The sequence below is a fragment of the Fringilla coelebs genome (genome assembly GCF_963513975.1).
Source record: "Fringilla coelebs genome assembly, chromosome: 3".
NCBI lineage: Eukaryota > Metazoa > Chordata > Aves > Passeriformes > Fringillidae > Fringilla > Fringilla coelebs.
The window spans coordinates 91,805,025-91,822,432 of NC_140030.1; the positions used below are offsets into that span (position 1 = coordinate 91,805,025).

The following is a 17,408-nucleotide window of genomic DNA, read 5'->3' on the forward strand; positions in this document are numbered from 1 at the left end:
CATATGAATATTCTCATTAATGCTTTGTAAACCAAATGGACTTAATTTCTCATTAAACATTTTTGTGGTAATGCAACAAGACTTGCCTGCAGCCAACATCAGCTTAAATATTTTAAAGGATCTGCATTTGTCAAGGTCTCTCAACATCAGGTTAAGCTGGTGAGGTGAGAGAGTCTCTTACAGAGCTTAAAAAGCTTTGCCAACAGCCAGCAAAGTTGCTAGACTGTGAGAAATGGAGTTTAACAGAACAAGGCTGAGTCTCCTAATAAAAACTTTGCAAAATGGTGTTCCAAATATCTCTGGTTATTTCTTTATTTCAGGTGCAAATATGAGTGGCTCAGACTTCAAAGTCATGTTTATGGGAGATGTTTCTGTGATTTAAAACAAATTATTCCCGTAGGACCCAGTCTTGCAAAGACTTACAGGTGTGCTTTATTTATGCACTCTGTGTAGCTCTGTTCAAGTCAGTGTCAGCTTGAAGTGACAAAACAGGAATCATGAGAACTCACCCAGAAGGAAGAATTTGCAGAGCTGCACCTGACATCTTTTTATTATGCAGCAGAAAAAAAGTCAATGGTTTAAGGCTATGAAGAAAGTATTAAAACCAAATGAATTAAGGAAGCCCAGCACCAGCATAATGCTGCCTGGACAAGATTTTTACACGTGTCCACAGATGAGCACCCTCCCTGTACAGAGCCTCAAGCGCTTTCCGGTGCCAGGATGCAAGATGAACACTGCATTATCACTTTTTCAACTTTACCTGTGTTGTCTCTGTAATTGCCCAATTCAAAACAGTATGATGGTCACACACTTAACCCTTGAATCTTTTGAAACTTACAGAGACATTGGAATGTTCCCTGAAATAAAACACAAAATCCTCATATAGTAATTGTATTTACTTTGCCATTACAAGCAAATTAACTTTTTCCTTTTTTTTGCATTTCACCTCATTCTGGATTAAATGTTCCAAGATCAATGCCTAAGAGAGGGAAAAAACAATGTATAGCATGGACCTTGCTGTATTACCTTACTTCAGGAGGAAATTCAGGCACATTTTGAAGAAAGGTCCTGGACAGAGCAGCAGTTAAACGGGTGCTTTATTGCACTTACTTCAAGATTTAAATATGTTTAAAATTACATGCACGTGCAAGAGCACTATGTGGAAGTCTAAAGGAATAATAGCCCTCCTGAATGATTCTTAACTGATTAAAAATGCTTCTTTTAGAGGTCTTCTGAAGTTACCAGAATAAAAACTTTGTAATGTAGTGTGTTTTTCAAGGGAATGCTTGTCAGATCTCTTATGATAGTTCTGGAGATTACCACTTCAAGAAAACTAACAAAATGGTTATTGGATTTAAAAGGTATTCTCTGTAAGTAAATGTCACTTTTAAATACTTCAGCTGTTATGTTTGTGTTTGCATTACTGCAGGGATTTAAATGGTACCATTTGCATATTTTATCCAATTCTCTAATGTTCATTTAGTGAGTTAAAATTAAGATAAGTTGTGTAAATGAAACGGCTTACTGGCTGTGGATAAGGTAATTTAAACTGCTGTACCTGGACTAAAAGTAATGCACTTTGGGGAAGACACATACAAAGTATGCTTTGTTTGTGAAAGCAGCATGTTTAATTGCATGTACGTTTTAGTTTGAAATCAAAAGAGAAATAGAAGGATAGAAAACACAGAAATATGTTTCAAGCTGACATCTTTGCCGTGGGAGAGGAAGGCTAGGAATGTATGTTTAGTCATGTCAGGTATGAGGGTGTGCATGCAAGTAATTTTTCCTATATAACATTCTGTCAATATTTGTATTTATGTGCTTATAGTACACCCCGGATGTTTTGAGATTCTAATGGCATGGAGTTCTCTTCCCCCTTCTCTCCATGTTACATGGTTAACTTTTTCTTCTGACAGCATGAAGTACCTTCCCATGCTGTCCTTAAGCGAGGTCTGGCCAGCCCTAGCCCAGGAAAGGTGGGCAAAGCCTGGCCTGTGGTGTTCCCATGTTCCTCTCTGATAGTCTGCTGAGAAATTGTAGTTCTTTTGCCTTCAAATTTCTCCTTTGAAGCTTTGGCAGTGATTGACTTTTCGCCTCCCTAAGTTAATGTTTTATTTTTAAATACTCACCTAGCCTGCATTTTTTTGATACTAAGCATTTTCTACAGGTCTAATCTTCTTGTCTGTAATTTTCATGGATCTTAAGGGGCACCATTGCTGGCCATCCCTTTAACACAACCTAGAGGGACATGACCAATTACTACCCTCAAATCTACTTAATTCAACATCCTTTCCTCCTTGCAAAATATTTTGCTGCTTTCCTTTATTAGTCCACCTTTGGCTTATTTACCAGCAAGTAACTGCTGAGTTTTCTTTTTCTGTATGTGAGTTAAGATAAATTTATTGTATATTGCTGCCACATTTTTCAGCTTTTCTACCCTCCTTACACATGTAGAATAAATATGTCATCTGTTCAAGAGCTGTTAAGAAACTCTACTACAAGGGTGTTCCTTTGAGTTGAATTAGGCTGTCATGAGTACCCATGGTTACTTTATGTGCTAATAGACTCCAAACCAGGGATTTTGAACTTCTGTGTGGATTTTCTGTGATTAGAAATGAGAATAATCTTAAAAGCTTCATGGAAGCTTAAAATAAGATATTTATGTAATGCTGTTCTACTTATGGTGCAGCAGGTCAGCATGTTCTACAGCAACCTCTCCATTTGTGTAAACCCTGAGTAAAGTACAGGGTTTACAGTACAAAGGGACCGCAGAGAAAGACTGCAGGTAGATGGAAGCATTGGTAAGAAGAAGAAAAGTTAGGAAGTGTGCAGATATAAAAGACATTTGTAGTAGCCATTACCCCTAAACTCTCCCTGCCTCCTTCCTTCCCTCCTCACAGATTTTCTTACTAAAGTGGAGGGCAGCACAACTTTCTGAATGCACTGTAAGAGGTTCCTTTTCTTCCCATGGGGAAGGGTGAACCAGGCACTGTGTAGGATGTAGCTGCTGGACAAGGTTAAACACAACAAATTGTTAGTTACAAAGTGTGTATTGTGTTGTAGATGATAATATAGAACTAATATATTTCTTCTATCATCTGGCTTAATAATGCTTTTCCTGGGGTTATTCTCCCTCACACTTAAGTGTTTGTGCAGCTTTTTGTAATCAAATGAGTATTCTTCTGTGTAAACACACAGGGGAAGTATAGAGAAATGAGATTCTAAACTACCAGCTTGTTCTAAAATAAGCAAAATGCATCTTTGCAGCAATGAGAGTTCTGGCATGGTTGTTTTGCAAGACAGTTTTGGCTATTGGAGTGTTTTGGTAATCAGAGAGCGCAGAGTGCCTGGTGTTGAGCCAGGCTCTGCCCCTGCTGCACAGTTGCCTGTTGCTTGTAGGCAGGCTGCCAGTGCAGCAGTGCATGCACAACTGCTGCACTGGGTATGACGTGCATGGATGAGAAGGCAGCAAATACTTCTTTCCCTGATGTGTTCTGTAATGTAGGAATGACTTTTTCACATGATTTTTCTGAGTGAAAAATACAGGAACTTGCAGAATTGCTCTTCATTCTGTTCAAGAGAAATGACTCAACATCTATCAATCCTTTATAACCACTGTAAAACTGCCCTGACAGGGGAAGGCAAGACACATGATCTGAGAGTGGTCACTGCCCTTGGGACAAGGAATGGCAGCCAGCTGCCTGTCCATTTGCTCATGGCACTAGCAGGGAAGGAGAGAGGCTCTGCTTTCTGCTCTCCTCTGGGGCAGGGAGGCAGACTCTCCACAGTACTGGAGGGAAAGGTCAGAGTGTTAGTAAAGATTTTGTTATTCCTTTTGGCTTCTGTCCTTCTTCAAACAGGTCTTCGGGTAGTGGATTTTCAGTTGCACATTTGCCATCAGCCTCCCTACAAGCTGAAACTTCACTAACCTTTAACATTAATCAGAATTATGAGTTGTTGCTGCTCAGTTATCTAGCTGCTGTTGTTAAACACTAAAAATCAGAAAATAGCCTATTTTCCTCTGCACAGTAAGCTGAAAGCCCTTCAGGCCAACCTAAACTGAGCTGGAACAAATGTGTTGATGGTGCTGAGCTCTTCCTGGCAATGCCATTGCCAGTGGAGGCTGCCTGTGCAGCTCTGCTCTCTTCACCCTCTGTGCCACAGCCCTGCAGGACATTCACTGCTTGCAGACTGCTAAGATAAACCCCTCTGCCAGTAGATTAATTGATTGCAATTGCAAGTGTCTGTTCAAACATAGGAAGGGATGAGAGAAGAAAAGCAAAACATAAATAGTAACTATTGATCTTAATTTCTATTTATTTTTCATATGCTTAGTGAAAAAGCACACCTATACTGAAAAACATGTAATCAGATGTTCCCTGTAGCAGATTGAATTAAAAAGGTGTATTGATGTTATGCTAAGAAAGAATTTAGAGCATTTGACACTTGTTTTTTTAATGACTTTTTGTTTACCCTTTAATTACGTTCATCACTGTATTTTACCCCATTATTTATTTTGTTCCTTCCTAAGATTAGGAATAAGCAGTGTGTTAATTTCCCTTTTAAATTTTTAATATTATATTTATCCCTGAATATGAAAACTGATAACTAGAGATAAAAATTTCACTGGAAAATTAAAAATCCCTGAATTATCTTAGCAAGTAGGAATAGTCTCAGATATGAGTACAGACTTTCTTGCCAAAGGAATGACAGCTGAGGAGAGCTGTCAGTGGTGGTTCTCAGATACCACATCTCCTTGCTGGTACTCGTGATCTGGGTGGTGACTCCCCTGCCTGATGGGCTTCTTCCAAGTGTTGACAGAAATATGCAACTCTTTCAGACAGTGTCTGGCCAGTGGTCATGCCTTAATCAGAAAATGATGGGAGTCGATGTAGCTCTTCAGGCTGGAAGTGAAATGACCCACAAAATAGTGTCAGCTTTCAGAATCCCATTGCTTCTGGTATTTTTTCTGAAGCAGCACTGCTTTCTGGACACTTATAAGCATCAATTAATGACTAAGGTTATGACTCCTGGGTTCAGTTTAAATGCAGAATATAATTGCATGGAGAGTGTTTCATATGGGTTTCCAGGCACTTTTGGTATGATCCTCCAAAGGACATCAGACTGACATGATCCTGAGAGTGTAAGAACCAGATAGGAAGTATTTACAGTTGACATAATTTTTAATGAAATATTTTAAAGGAAATAAATTACAACCTTTTAGTAATAATGCATCTACATCTCTGACATATGGAAAACAATCTATGGGTTGTGACTGTATGTGACTTTATATAATGTTTTAATTTTTTTTGTTAACAATCTTATAATTTAAATTCACATGACAATTACAGGTAATATCTGTAGCTCCCTTAGAACTATTCCAATTTTTAAAAATTGAATATTTGCTATTTGTAGTTTTGAGAATATAGCTTGTGCTATATATTTGCCTAATGCAGAGTTCCCAGGACCACAAAATTGTCCTTTTGCCAAGTGGTACATGCACATGTTTCATGAAGTGATCTACAGCTTTGCAGAAAATAGGGCAAGCTCTGTAAATAGAGCATGTCAGGTAGTTTTTTTCACATTCTTTTTTATGCTACAAATTGACACATTTCTTCTGTGGTGGATGTTTTTCTGAGATTTCAGTGAAATCTCTAACAGCTCTGCTTATTTGTCATTTCACCTACAGGTACATTTATGTTCCAATGGGAGGATCTCAGGCCAGTTTGCTTGGAACACTATTATCCACAGCCCTCACTTTTGCCTTCGTAAGCTACTGGCATGGAGGACAGAGTTATTTGTGGTACTGGGGTGCACTTAACTGGCTTGGAGTAATTGTGGAGAATGGCACCAAGAGGATACTTTCCATTTCACTTATTCAAGATTTAATTGTAAGTTGAATCTTTCTCCATTTCATATTCTTGTGTCCTGGCTCCATGCTCATCTGAAGTTGCTGGTTACTAGTTTGGTTTAACCAAGGTTAAAAGTCATGGGTAACAGATAGAGTCAGGGTTCCCTTGCCCACCCTCCAGTATCTGAGGTAATAATAGTTCATATCACTAGAGTTTTGCCAAGTAGCAGCAAAGCAGATGGTGAAATATGCATGGTCTTAAAAGCTTCCTCTGCAGTCCTAGAGTAAGCAAATGCTTGTCACGTTGTATAGAGATGAACAGAAGCCAGTTTTAACATTTGTATTCTGATTTCACTCAGGATGGCCTTAAAATATTCATCTTCACTAAAATTAGGAGTGTATGTTTCTAACCATGTGTTTCCTGGACAAATGTGTGTGTAGCAGCTGCTTGCATCTGGGAACAAGCTTACACTGGGAAATCTTTTGCCACTAAAGAGCCAAGTAAAGAAAACGCTATTTTGCCTTGAAATCCTCTGATATTTTTATTTTACTTACCCTTTTGACCTTCATGCTGTAATTTCCAAAGGACAAAATTGATGTGCAGTTAGATGCCACACCACTATTTTAATTTTGATGGTCATTTTAATCTGCAGGCTTGCTCACTACTAAATCCCAAATCTTCTAATAACTGTTTGTAAGACTAATTTTTATGTTTTGCTTCCTTACTAGTGATAACTGCACAGAATTCCTACTCCTGTATATTGTTGTTTTGGTGGAGACTCACTCTGCAGCCTGATGGAGTCTTGATGCTCAAGGAATGATGCTTGCTCTCCATCCTACCCATCTCAGTTCTCACTGTGGTGGCATCCTGTGTGTGGCAGCTGATAGAGCTCAGTAATTTAGTAACAAATTGTCCATCACTGCAATTTCAGTGATAGTCTGGAAGCAGATTTTTACCTTCCTAGAGAATGAATTAATCAGATCCATAAATCCTCCCTCTAGGGGGAAACTGAGCTTCACCATCTGACCAGCTGCATATGTTTGTCTCTGGACTGCAAGACAGCATAGTTTTTTAGGCATCCAGCTATAGGAGGAAATGAAAGTGCAGGGGCTTGCTCTTTGTAGCCGATGGCACTGTCTTAGAAATTTTAATAAAACTCCTAGGGAATTAAGTTCTTAAATATAATAGAAATTATAATGATAATGACATTATAAAGGTGAGGTTATAGATGTTGGATTAATTTCTAACATGTAGTTCTAATTATAGTTAATTGATGCTGGCAGTAGGGTTATTTTTGTATAAATTAAATCCCTAAGCAAGTGCATTTTACCCCTTTTCCCCACCTTGTTTTCATCCCTTGTTTTTAAAGGCCTATCCAGTGTCTTCCATGTCTCTTTTGTTTCTCATTTCTATTTGGAAATATGGTTGTAGACCTTCTTTAGAAGACCCTTTCATGTCTTTTCCTGAAATAAATTTGAAGCCAGAATTTTTAATATGCATAGTTTTGGCATCTACCTTAGTGCAGGAGGCAGATCTCACTGCAGCTATGGCTGAGTTATTATTTGCCTTGTGCCTTGAAGGTTTCTCTCTACAAGAACATGAGCTACAAACCACTCATTGTTGCTCTCTCCTCACTCTTCTAACTACCTCCCATTTTCTTCTTGAATGCTGATACTGGGGGGCAGATGAGTGGTTGGACTTTACATTTTCCTTATCAAGGGGTGCAGTGATATGACATTCTCTGAGATGTACCACATTTTAGAAAAACCTGAAAATTTCCCAGTGTCCTGTATAAATTTCCTCTTCTCCCTTTTGATCTGTTTGTTGGAAACATTCCTATAATCCTGCCTTGGTCAGGGGTGTGCTGCCAGTCTAATCACTGTGGTGTTGAAGACCCTCTTCTAGGGGATGGGTTTTTCACTTAAATTTCATCTGTTGACAAGCTGAAATCCTTTGCATTCTTGTGCTTCACTCAGTTGCTGTGTTGGCTCTTGAGAGCTATTTTTGAAAAGGAAAGTCTATTTTTGTCTTCAGAGTAGCAGAAGTGTTTTTGAAAAAATACAGAGCACAGGTTTATGCTTTATTTAACCCATTCTGTTCAGCAAACCTCCTTATATATTTTTCTTAAAGTTGAGATATATAATTCAGTTGAGCAGGAGGTACTTAGTAAAAAAAATCTAGAGGTATAAGTTTAATTTCAATTTTACTCTGTTTTTAATACTGAATTGATCATTTAGACTACCAAGAATGGTATCAAAACTGCCTCCTTTCTTTTTCCCTTCACTCAGTATTGTTTCAATTCTCTTGCAAAGGGAAGATTAAAAATCAAAATACAGCATATTCAGCTCTCATTTTTTAGGTAGTTTCAGTCCCAGTGCTTGAGACCAGCACAGTATGGGGAAATCACACTTTTGGAGCAGTCTGACAGTTTTAAAATATTATCTCAGGCATACTGAGCTGAAATGAACAAAGCAGCACTGTCATTATTTGTGAGAAGTAAATTCAGCATATAAACAAATGTGTACTGAAAACAGTAAATTCCCTGACCCAAAAGATTGGTTCTGGAACTTTTAATTTGAACTGGTTTCAAACTGGTGCCTGACTTCCTGTTTCTTCCTCTAGAAGAGCTGATGATCTTTCTTACATCCTTTTCAGCTTCCACTCTTCTGAACTTTAGTGTTTCAGTAAGTTTTGTGAGGAGAAGTTATCTCCATGTCTTTTTTTCCTTATTGATTACTTCTTAGTTATCAGTAAATTAGAGCTGAATTAATTAAAGTTTTCTTTTCAGCAAAATGTTTATATAAAACAACAATAAATTCTAGCCCTCCTAAGATAGAGTGAATCTGGGAACTTTATGTTAAATGGGACACAATTTCACTGTGTTTTTGTCAGATTTGTTTTTCTTACTTTTTCAGGTGATATTTAGATCTGTACTGAGCAAGGTAGTGCTTTGCTTCACTGTTTCTATATTAATTTCTTACAGATGAACAGACTCAAGTAGTAACTCATTTGAAATCAATGACAGAATTTGTATTGACTTTTAATAAATAATGTGTCTGATTTATAAAAGAAAATGCTAATGGCTAACATTCTCCCAGTGATTTCAAGTTTTTCCTTCTCTTTCCTTAAGGAAAATGATCTATAGAAAAACAGATCTATAAAAAAATTAGGTCTTGGTATAAAAATAGATTTAGAATGAGTTACACCTTAGAGTAGCTGGCAACATCTTTAAATCAATGGCTTTTTGAAAAAGAAATATTTGGAGATTATCCAAAAGGAAGATGTAGCAAAGGGAGTGAAGCTGGCAGATTGATAAAATTAATGTTTTAATCTAAATTGAAATAGCAACATTTATCTTTTTAGTTCTTCAGTTAAGTGAAAACATGTCATTCAGTCTAGTAAGATTTTTGAAATGGAGACATAAAGATCTCTCTTCTCAAAATCATACTATGATGAACTTCTAGTTTAAGATCTTATTTTTAGATTTATTTGCTAAGAAACTAAATACACCATAAACAATTCATTTTGGAGAACCAACTACTTTTAGGTATGGCATATTTTAAATTTTTACTATCCTTGTAAGTGTTTTGTTTTCTTGAAGTATAGAGTACTTTGATTTCTACATTTTCATTTATGGCTGCAAAGAGGTGCACTAATTAAATCCATTTCAATATGCTGTCATTTCCTACTCAGCCCCCTTTGCTAAAGGGGAAGCATTTTATATGATGTCCATGTTTTTCTTAGTGGTTTAGATTAGACTTCATTGGTGTGTAAGATTATTATTTTCCCCAGAGGAATGAACTCCATACATTTGTCTCTGTAGTTAAAAGATCACCATTATTTTGTGCACCAAAGATGGGGTCAATGACAACTGGTATCCTCAGCTTTCCAGAAAGCAGAATTTTAGATGATTTCCATAGTTTGGGTGAGGTGAGGCATTTTTTGGGGTTTCTTTTCCCTCTGCTTAATTTTGTTTGCCCTGTTTGTTCTCCTAGATGCATTAAAATTTCTACATTTATTCATAGTAAGTTATGCATTGTACAGTGATCCTGCAGGCAGCTGGTGTGGAGCATGTAAAGGTTCTGACTGGTTAGCCTGACCTCTGGGCTCTGGTTCCACAGGGAATTAAGCTGATCTAAAAGCTCATTGCTGTTGAAGGGGGGAAGGTTTAATTTCCCTTTCCTCCCCTCCTTGCAGTCTCACCACTTCCTCCTCATACCTTCCTGCTGGAATCTTTGCTCAGCAGATCTAGCTCTTTATCCCAGCAGAAAGCTCTACTTCCTTGAGTTATTTTATTGCTAGATGCTTTAGCTCATGGAAAGGAATCTGAAAATCACCCAAAGCAATACGGTGTAAGAGACAAGCCAAGGAAAGGAAATGGAAGGGGAGGAGCTCAACTACTTGGAACCTCCCACTTGTAAATGTGCATAAATAGCATGGGGTAGAGACTGAACCTCTGTATTTAAGAGCAGTGAAACAAAGAAGACAGTTGGGTTCTGCTGCATTAATTACTCTGCCTGTGCTAGGGCACACATTCAGCCTGACCAAGATGGAAGTGCCTGTGTGTATTTCACAACCATATGCACATTCAAAGTATGTGTCCTATATACATTGAAAAATTATTTCCTTTCAATCTTTTTGGAAGTATGACTCACTTTAAACTACCATGAGACGAGTAAAGTTTCCTTCTTCAGTAGAAACAAGATCTGACTAAACATTATGAAGTCATTCGAGGGAGGTGTGTTTGTTGATTACCTTGGAAGATTAAATCTTTAATAAGATCTCTGCAATAAATTAAGACCCTAACAGCTGTTCTTCAGCATGCACTGGGCTTTGATCTTCCTCTTACTTCATTTGGTGGAAAAAGTACTTCTATCTCTTGTATACTATTGTCAAGCCAGTCTGGCCTTTTCTTTTTTCCAATAGTTTTGTGTCATTCTTACACATTTTTATTGCAGCATGGTGATTTGGTTAAGTGACAAGCATTACCAATAATACTTTCTTCATAACATCTTTATGTACTTGCTGTAGAATTGTGTTTGAATTTGTTGCTTCACTTTCTAAGAATGAACAAATTCCCTTAACCAGACTCTTATTCTTTAATGCAGAATTGTTTTTTGAGACCAGGTACCAACCATAATGTCAGAACCCAGACTAGAGGAAGGGGCTTGCCACTCACTCCCTACTGCCCACCCTGACCTTGAGTTCAGCCATACCATTGCTCTAGCCAGAAATCTTTGCTATCCAACATAGACATACTCTGACACAAAATAGGTGGAAACTTGTTCTTCTAGGTGTGAACATTAGTCAGGGCAGATTTGTGACTTGTGGTCTTTGATACCCAGAAGCAGCAAGCTGAGTCAAGGTGCTGTTTTGTACTGAGATGCTGAATGACCATCAAAGGCAAATATGGGTTGCCTGATGCATCCTAGTCAGTCCAGTGACTAGCTCTGCTAACAATAGTTCTGAGTCAAGCAATTCTTGCCATGCACTTCTTGATTTTGCTTGATTTTTTCTTCTCTCTTCTCCACCTTTCTGTGGTAAGGTTTCATTTGTCTTAATGGAAGTAAATCCCATAAGGTTTTGAGAGCCCTGCTAAAATTTGCTCACACAGCCACACACTTATATTGTGACGCTGATTTTCTTTGCTGAGGGATCTTCTAATCTCAAACTCAGTAACAAAAACTGAAAATGTAGTAGAGGGATAAGCATATGCAATGTGATTTCTGTGTGGTAAATGACAAAAATGACTGCAGAAATAATTTGGAGATAACATTCTATTGTTTTCTAGCTTTTGAGGTTTGTTTTTTTTTTGTCTAATCTTTGCAAGAAATATTATTTTTGATGCCAGAAGTGGAGAAACCGTTGTGATTTCTCTGATATGATTGCTTCTCTGCTCCAGACAGCAATGTCAGCTGGGAAGCCTCTGGCAGAGCTGCTTGGTTGTCATAAAAAACCCCCAAAAACCATTTATCCCACCTACCAGCATTATTTACTTCCTCTTCCATTTTGGAGACATTGGGCAATTTTCTGCTGCTAGGTCATTAATGCTGTTTGAAAAGCAGCTAAATCATGCTGCAGTGTGAAAACAAGGCAGAATGATGCTGCTTATGTGCTTCTTTGTTACTGTTACGTGAATACAGCCTCCCTCTGTGGTTTGCCTCAAAAATTAGATGTCAGCAATTACAGAAATACAAGTTAAAGTTCTGAGGAGTGGTTGCACTCTGGTCTTCCTGCTCTGCCTTGAGCTACAGAACATTGCTGCAGGGAAAGAATGGTCTTTATTTGCTGAGAGTGTTTGTCAAATGTCTCCATAGGGATTATTACTCTGTATTATTTATAATACAAGTCATAAGGGGCAAGATCAAAATTCAGCACTAATGATTGGTGAAGTTGGATCCCTTCCCAACTGGATTACAATTTAAAAGGTAAAAATGTTAAAATGTGGACAAGAGAGCTGAGAGTACAACTTGGCCAGAATGAGAACCCAAACAACAAAACCAGGGATGTCAAGGGCCTGGACACAGAGAAGAGTGCACAAATCTCTGGAGCAGTGAGAGCTGAGACACATTTACACTAGTATCTACACTGCCATTACTTGGCTAAATTCCCTGCTTTAAACATAAAACAGAAAAGAGGACGGTGCATTTCAGTGCTGTTCATTTTGCACTTTTCACAAACTGCCACTTAATAAATGGACAGGTTCTTTGAGAGTGAAGAGTTAAATGTAGAAGTACAGAAATTTACTTGTGTGTATGTCAAACTTCCACACATGCATCTGTAAGTGTAGTGGATACATATGAGCTGGTAGGAGGCTTTCTTCAAACAGAAGGGGGAGTTGGCTGTTTGCTGAGAGATGCTATAAATGTAGATCTTTTGGAAAATCTAAAAATGAAATGGTGCTAGTGCAAGACAGCGTTTTGTTGAGTGAATGTTTAGTAAGACATCAATAGAGAAGATGAGTATTTCTCAAATGCTATATATAGCATTTATTCCTAAATTCAGAATCAAGTTCTATTTGTGAAAATAGATCTTAACTGACAGCTGCTTGATTTTAATTGTGTGGTCCTCTTTTTATAGGAGTTATGTAGGGAATTACAGGTTGTTTGCATCATCCTGTCTCTTGGAAAAATGCAGTCAGTTCCTGCTTTTGTATGTGAACCTTCCAGGAGCTAATTTTTACCTTTGCTTTGCAAGGAAAATGTATAACTTGAAAAGAAATGGGATATGACCTCAAGCCACAGTTCAGGTTGTGTAGAAGGGAGGGAAAAACTGCAAGTAAAATGAAATGCCAGAAAAATGAAACAAACTGAAGTAAAGGTGATATTTCTGGGTTAGAGTTAGGTGAAGAACAGAACAAACAGGAACGATTGCCATGATTTTTGAAGGGTACAGTGTATGTTGATGAGTAAGTAAATTTGTTCTTGTATTTAGTGTGGATGTTATTGATGGGTAAGATCTGGTAGCACATCTTGTTCACTTTCCTCTTGCAGGCCTGTTCCTATCTTGGTATGTTGCAGCCCTGGGGATTCCACAATTTCTTTTAGATTATTTCATAAATTGATATTTTGTACATGTGTTCAACCAGAATTCTTTATTTTTCTTGCTCTTCTCTTCTGTGCTACAGTCTCTACTCTTACTCTGTTGAACATCTGTCCCTCAGCTTCAGAGTGCAGGAATGTGTACCATATTGAGATGTCAGCCTCTCATGAGCTGCCTTTCCCTGGCTCTTGTTGATCTTCAAGCATAACTTCTGTTATCATTAATAAGCACGTGTAGTCCCTCCCTTTGTTTCTGCAGTCTCCCAAACGCACTTCTGGCGCTATGACCCGTTGCCCGCTGACAACATGTATTAACAAACATAAGATGCTCCATTGCTTGGACCCAACCCATCTTTATTTCTACTGCTCACTTTAAAAATTAAATAAATTGACATTCTGTTTGGCAGAGCTTTGTCACAATTTTCAGCCTTTCCTCCGTCCCATCTGCTCCCCCAGCTGCTCAGTCACACCCTGCCCTCCATTTTCAGCGTGCCGAACTGCAGACAGATAAAATAGCCGGTAACTGTTAGTCAGGATGTGTCGCCTCCCTTCCCACTGTCCCATCTGCTCCTCGCTCTCTTGCAGCTTTTCACCCGTGCTCCTGGTTTCTGCTGTCCCGTTATTTTTGGCAAACGGCTGCATTGCGGATGACCCAGATTCGGGATATCTATTGGGGTGTTCGCTCTGGCCGTAATGGGGCGATTCCCGGGGTTCAGGGCATTGAAGAGTTGGCTTCTCATTTACCTGAGCACATTTCCTGAAACAAAGCACTTGAGGAAGACTGGCACCTTAAAGATTGACTGGGTGGTATCCCTTCTCTTGAAAAGTATGGATTTTGTGAGGGGGGCTTAATTCTTTAGTGGAGGGTAAAAACTGAAGCTCAGAAAATTGCATTAGTAAAAAGAACTTTGAGGTTTTTTCTAAGCTCTTTGCTGATATGCATGAGACCACCACCTGTACCCCTCCTGTACTGGGCAGCTTTACTCACATTTTACCTGTCTATCCCCTCCCCCCATAAGTCCTTGTAAACCCTAAATAACAGACTATTGCAAAGAACATTTAATTTTGGTTTTGTGACGTAAAGATGAGTCAACCTTGCATCAGATTTTAAGCATTGTTTGTCTAATAAAAAAACCTTGAGGAAATTGAAAGGATGGAATTGTAGGAAGCAGACTTAGTCTCCTCTCATACACCAGGAGAGGCAATGAAAGATAATGCAGGACTAGGTGTCATTTTCATGGTAGTGAATTTGCTCTATTTCTTCAACACAATAAATAGTGCAGTTTCTATATCTTATTTGGCTGATAGGTTTGAGTGGGAGAGAATGAAGTCTGTAGAATGGATAGTAATAAAATACTGTATGCTTTTAAAAGAAAAAAATCTCTTCTGAAAGTTGTCCCAGGTTATCTTGATCCTTAAAAAACAAAGGCAGATGAAAATAGAATAATGTAATCTCTAGTTTGCAGTTTGTAGTATCAAGTATGTTTCATGTCACTCTGGTCATAGTATCTGACAGTCTTCTTCCACAGTGCATATGTTCACATAAGAGATAATTCAGCTGCTTCTCCAATTTTATCACACGCTCTTGTTTTACCATGTGCTTGGATCATCAGTTCTCTGGATGGGTAGTTCATAAAGGTATAAATGTAGTGAATCTCTGTTTTACTCCACAAAGATAGACTCTTGCTTAAATTGCAGGAAATTTCATGCCATTACATGGGACTTGTTAAAGTATTTTCGGTATAAGCAAGCTCGCTAATGGCACTGACTTTATGGAGAAGTTTTCTTTAATCTGTCCCAGAACAGCTCTATAAATGAGATGTTTTGCAAATGCAGCAAACGTAGATATTTTCCGTCTTATGAGTGTTTGCTAAGAAGTTCCCAGCTAATGTCTTTCAGGGGAGACTGCCTGCCACTTGTCACTCTGTCATCAAGGTGGGTTTGCAGCACGGTGGAAAACATGTGTCCCTGTTCCTCTTCCCTGTTTAACCCAGGGATGTGTGCTGCTTCAGACCTGCTCCCAGAAGAAGCCACTGCAGTTGGATTCGGCAGCTCTCAATGACGAGCCTTTGGGAAATGCCAAATGACAGTGATGCCGCCACTTTTGCTAGAAAAAGTTTTAAGAGTGGTTGGTGTAGGAAAATGTTGGCTTGCTTCCCTGATAAAATACTGAGGGATCTATTTCTGTAAAAAACTTCAGTGTGATATTGTGTATGGGACTGCCTACTTTTGACTGCTGTGCAGAATTCAGTCTTAGGTGTCTCCTCAACTCCATAGAATTACAGAATGGTTTGAGTTGGAAGGGAACTTAAAGATCATCCAGTTTCAACCCCCTGCCATGGGCAGGGACACTTTCTACTAGATCAGATTCCTCAGAGCTCCATCCAGCCTGGCCTTGAATACTTCCAGGGATGGGGCATCCACAACTTCTCTGGGCAACCAGTGCCTCACACCCTTACAGTAAAGAACATTTTTCTAATACCTAATCTAAAGCCATGCTCTTTCTCTTTGAAGCCACACTCTCTCTTGTCCTGTCACTACCAGCTTCCATCTGGAAGACTGGATTACTTATCCTGGTCAATCTTCCCCACAGCGTTTTCTCTGTTGTTGGCCGGCTCCAAGAAATAAATGCATTTATTTAATTTAATCTTCCCTCAGTTTAATCTTCCCGTGCCATTCAGTGCTATCTTCATGAACAGTCCTGTAAAAATGCAAATTTACTGTCGGTAACTCTAAGTGACGCTATAGAAAAGTTCCTTTAAATTCTGCTCTGCTGCCTGAAGCCACTTCTCCTGCCATGTTTGTGTATTTTGTGCTCATAGTGGTGTAATTAACTTGCATAGCAAATTAAGTAAGTATTTTCTCTCTAACTCAGAATTCCACCATGTGCTTTACCTTAACTCCTAATTCTCACCTAACTGATCTATTCTGGTGTGTGCTGTCCTTCATCAGCTTTCCCAAGAGACAGCCATTTTACAAGCTTCCCATTTCTGGCTTGGTTTTTTCTTAGAGGCTAAATGTGACGTGCATGTGTAAGTGGAAATGGATTTAGGAATGGAAATGTTTGGACCGTGCAGTTTCTTTTCACGCCTGTCTTCCTCCTCCACTCTCAAATGCACAAGATTTGCTTGTCAAGGTACCCTACTACATGATAGTACCATTTATTTTTGTAAGATGGCTGCAAAGGCTGCAACGCTGGGAGAGCTCTGGTGGAAGCCAGTTTTGCTAGACCAAACAATGCAGAGGGAAGTTTTTCCCAATATCTGGCAAAAATGAGGCTGATCTCCATGAGCAGCAGGGATGGGTTTGGAATAATAGCCTGAACTCCAGTTCCAGGAAAGGTTGCCTGAGCCGATGTTTTACAAGTGACCTTCTATGTCATGCTGCATGCAGTTGGGCTGAGTGTCATGATAGTAAGTCTATTTGTTTGGGGGTTTTTTTGGTGTAGTTTAAGTGCTGCAGTCCATTTATTTCACAATGTGTCGGAAGGTGGGGGTGCTGGTGATTACTAAAAGTGAAGTATGGTAAAGTATTGATGTGAGGTTCTAAGATGGAGCATTGAGGAGGGATGCAAACCAGGGTTTCAGCCAGGCAGCCATGGTTTCATTGTCATTTTAACACAAGATTGCCATTCTATCTTCTGGCTGTATTTCCAACAAGAAAGAGCTGAGAGAAAGAGACAGCAATAAAATCCAGGGAAACAGCACAAATCCATAGCAGTTGTTGATATTGCTGTATTGGAGCATATTGTTAAAAGCATTAAATGGCATAATGAAGAGTTGTGCATGTGGAGAGCTTTTTAAAGTTTGCTTTGATGTAAACAATTTGCTGTACATTCACAAAATTTACAAGCTTGTAAAAATTTAAATAAGATTGTTGTTATGGGTTATCTAGACCAATGTGATTTCTTTTTCATTGCTAAATAATGCTTTCAATATATTAATATGTGCACACTACCTGCTCGGGTACTTTCCCAGTTAGCTTATTCTAGACGGCTTGAGATGTTTAAGGAAAG

At 38.7% G+C, this 17,408-nt stretch overlaps 1 protein-coding gene across 1 annotated transcript in view; it reads left to right on the plus strand.

Annotated features, from left to right (window-relative positions):
• The window catches only part of HHAT (hedgehog acyltransferase), a gene marked incomplete at its 3' end in the record, with an annotated part of 119,065 nt that overhangs the window by 70,881 nt on the left and 30,776 nt on the right, over positions 1–17,408 (plus strand). Inside the window, 1 exon segment of the mRNA XM_084201726.1 lies at positions 5,690–5,891. Within this exon segment, the coding sequence (XP_084057852.1) occupies positions 5,690–5,891 (202 nt within the window).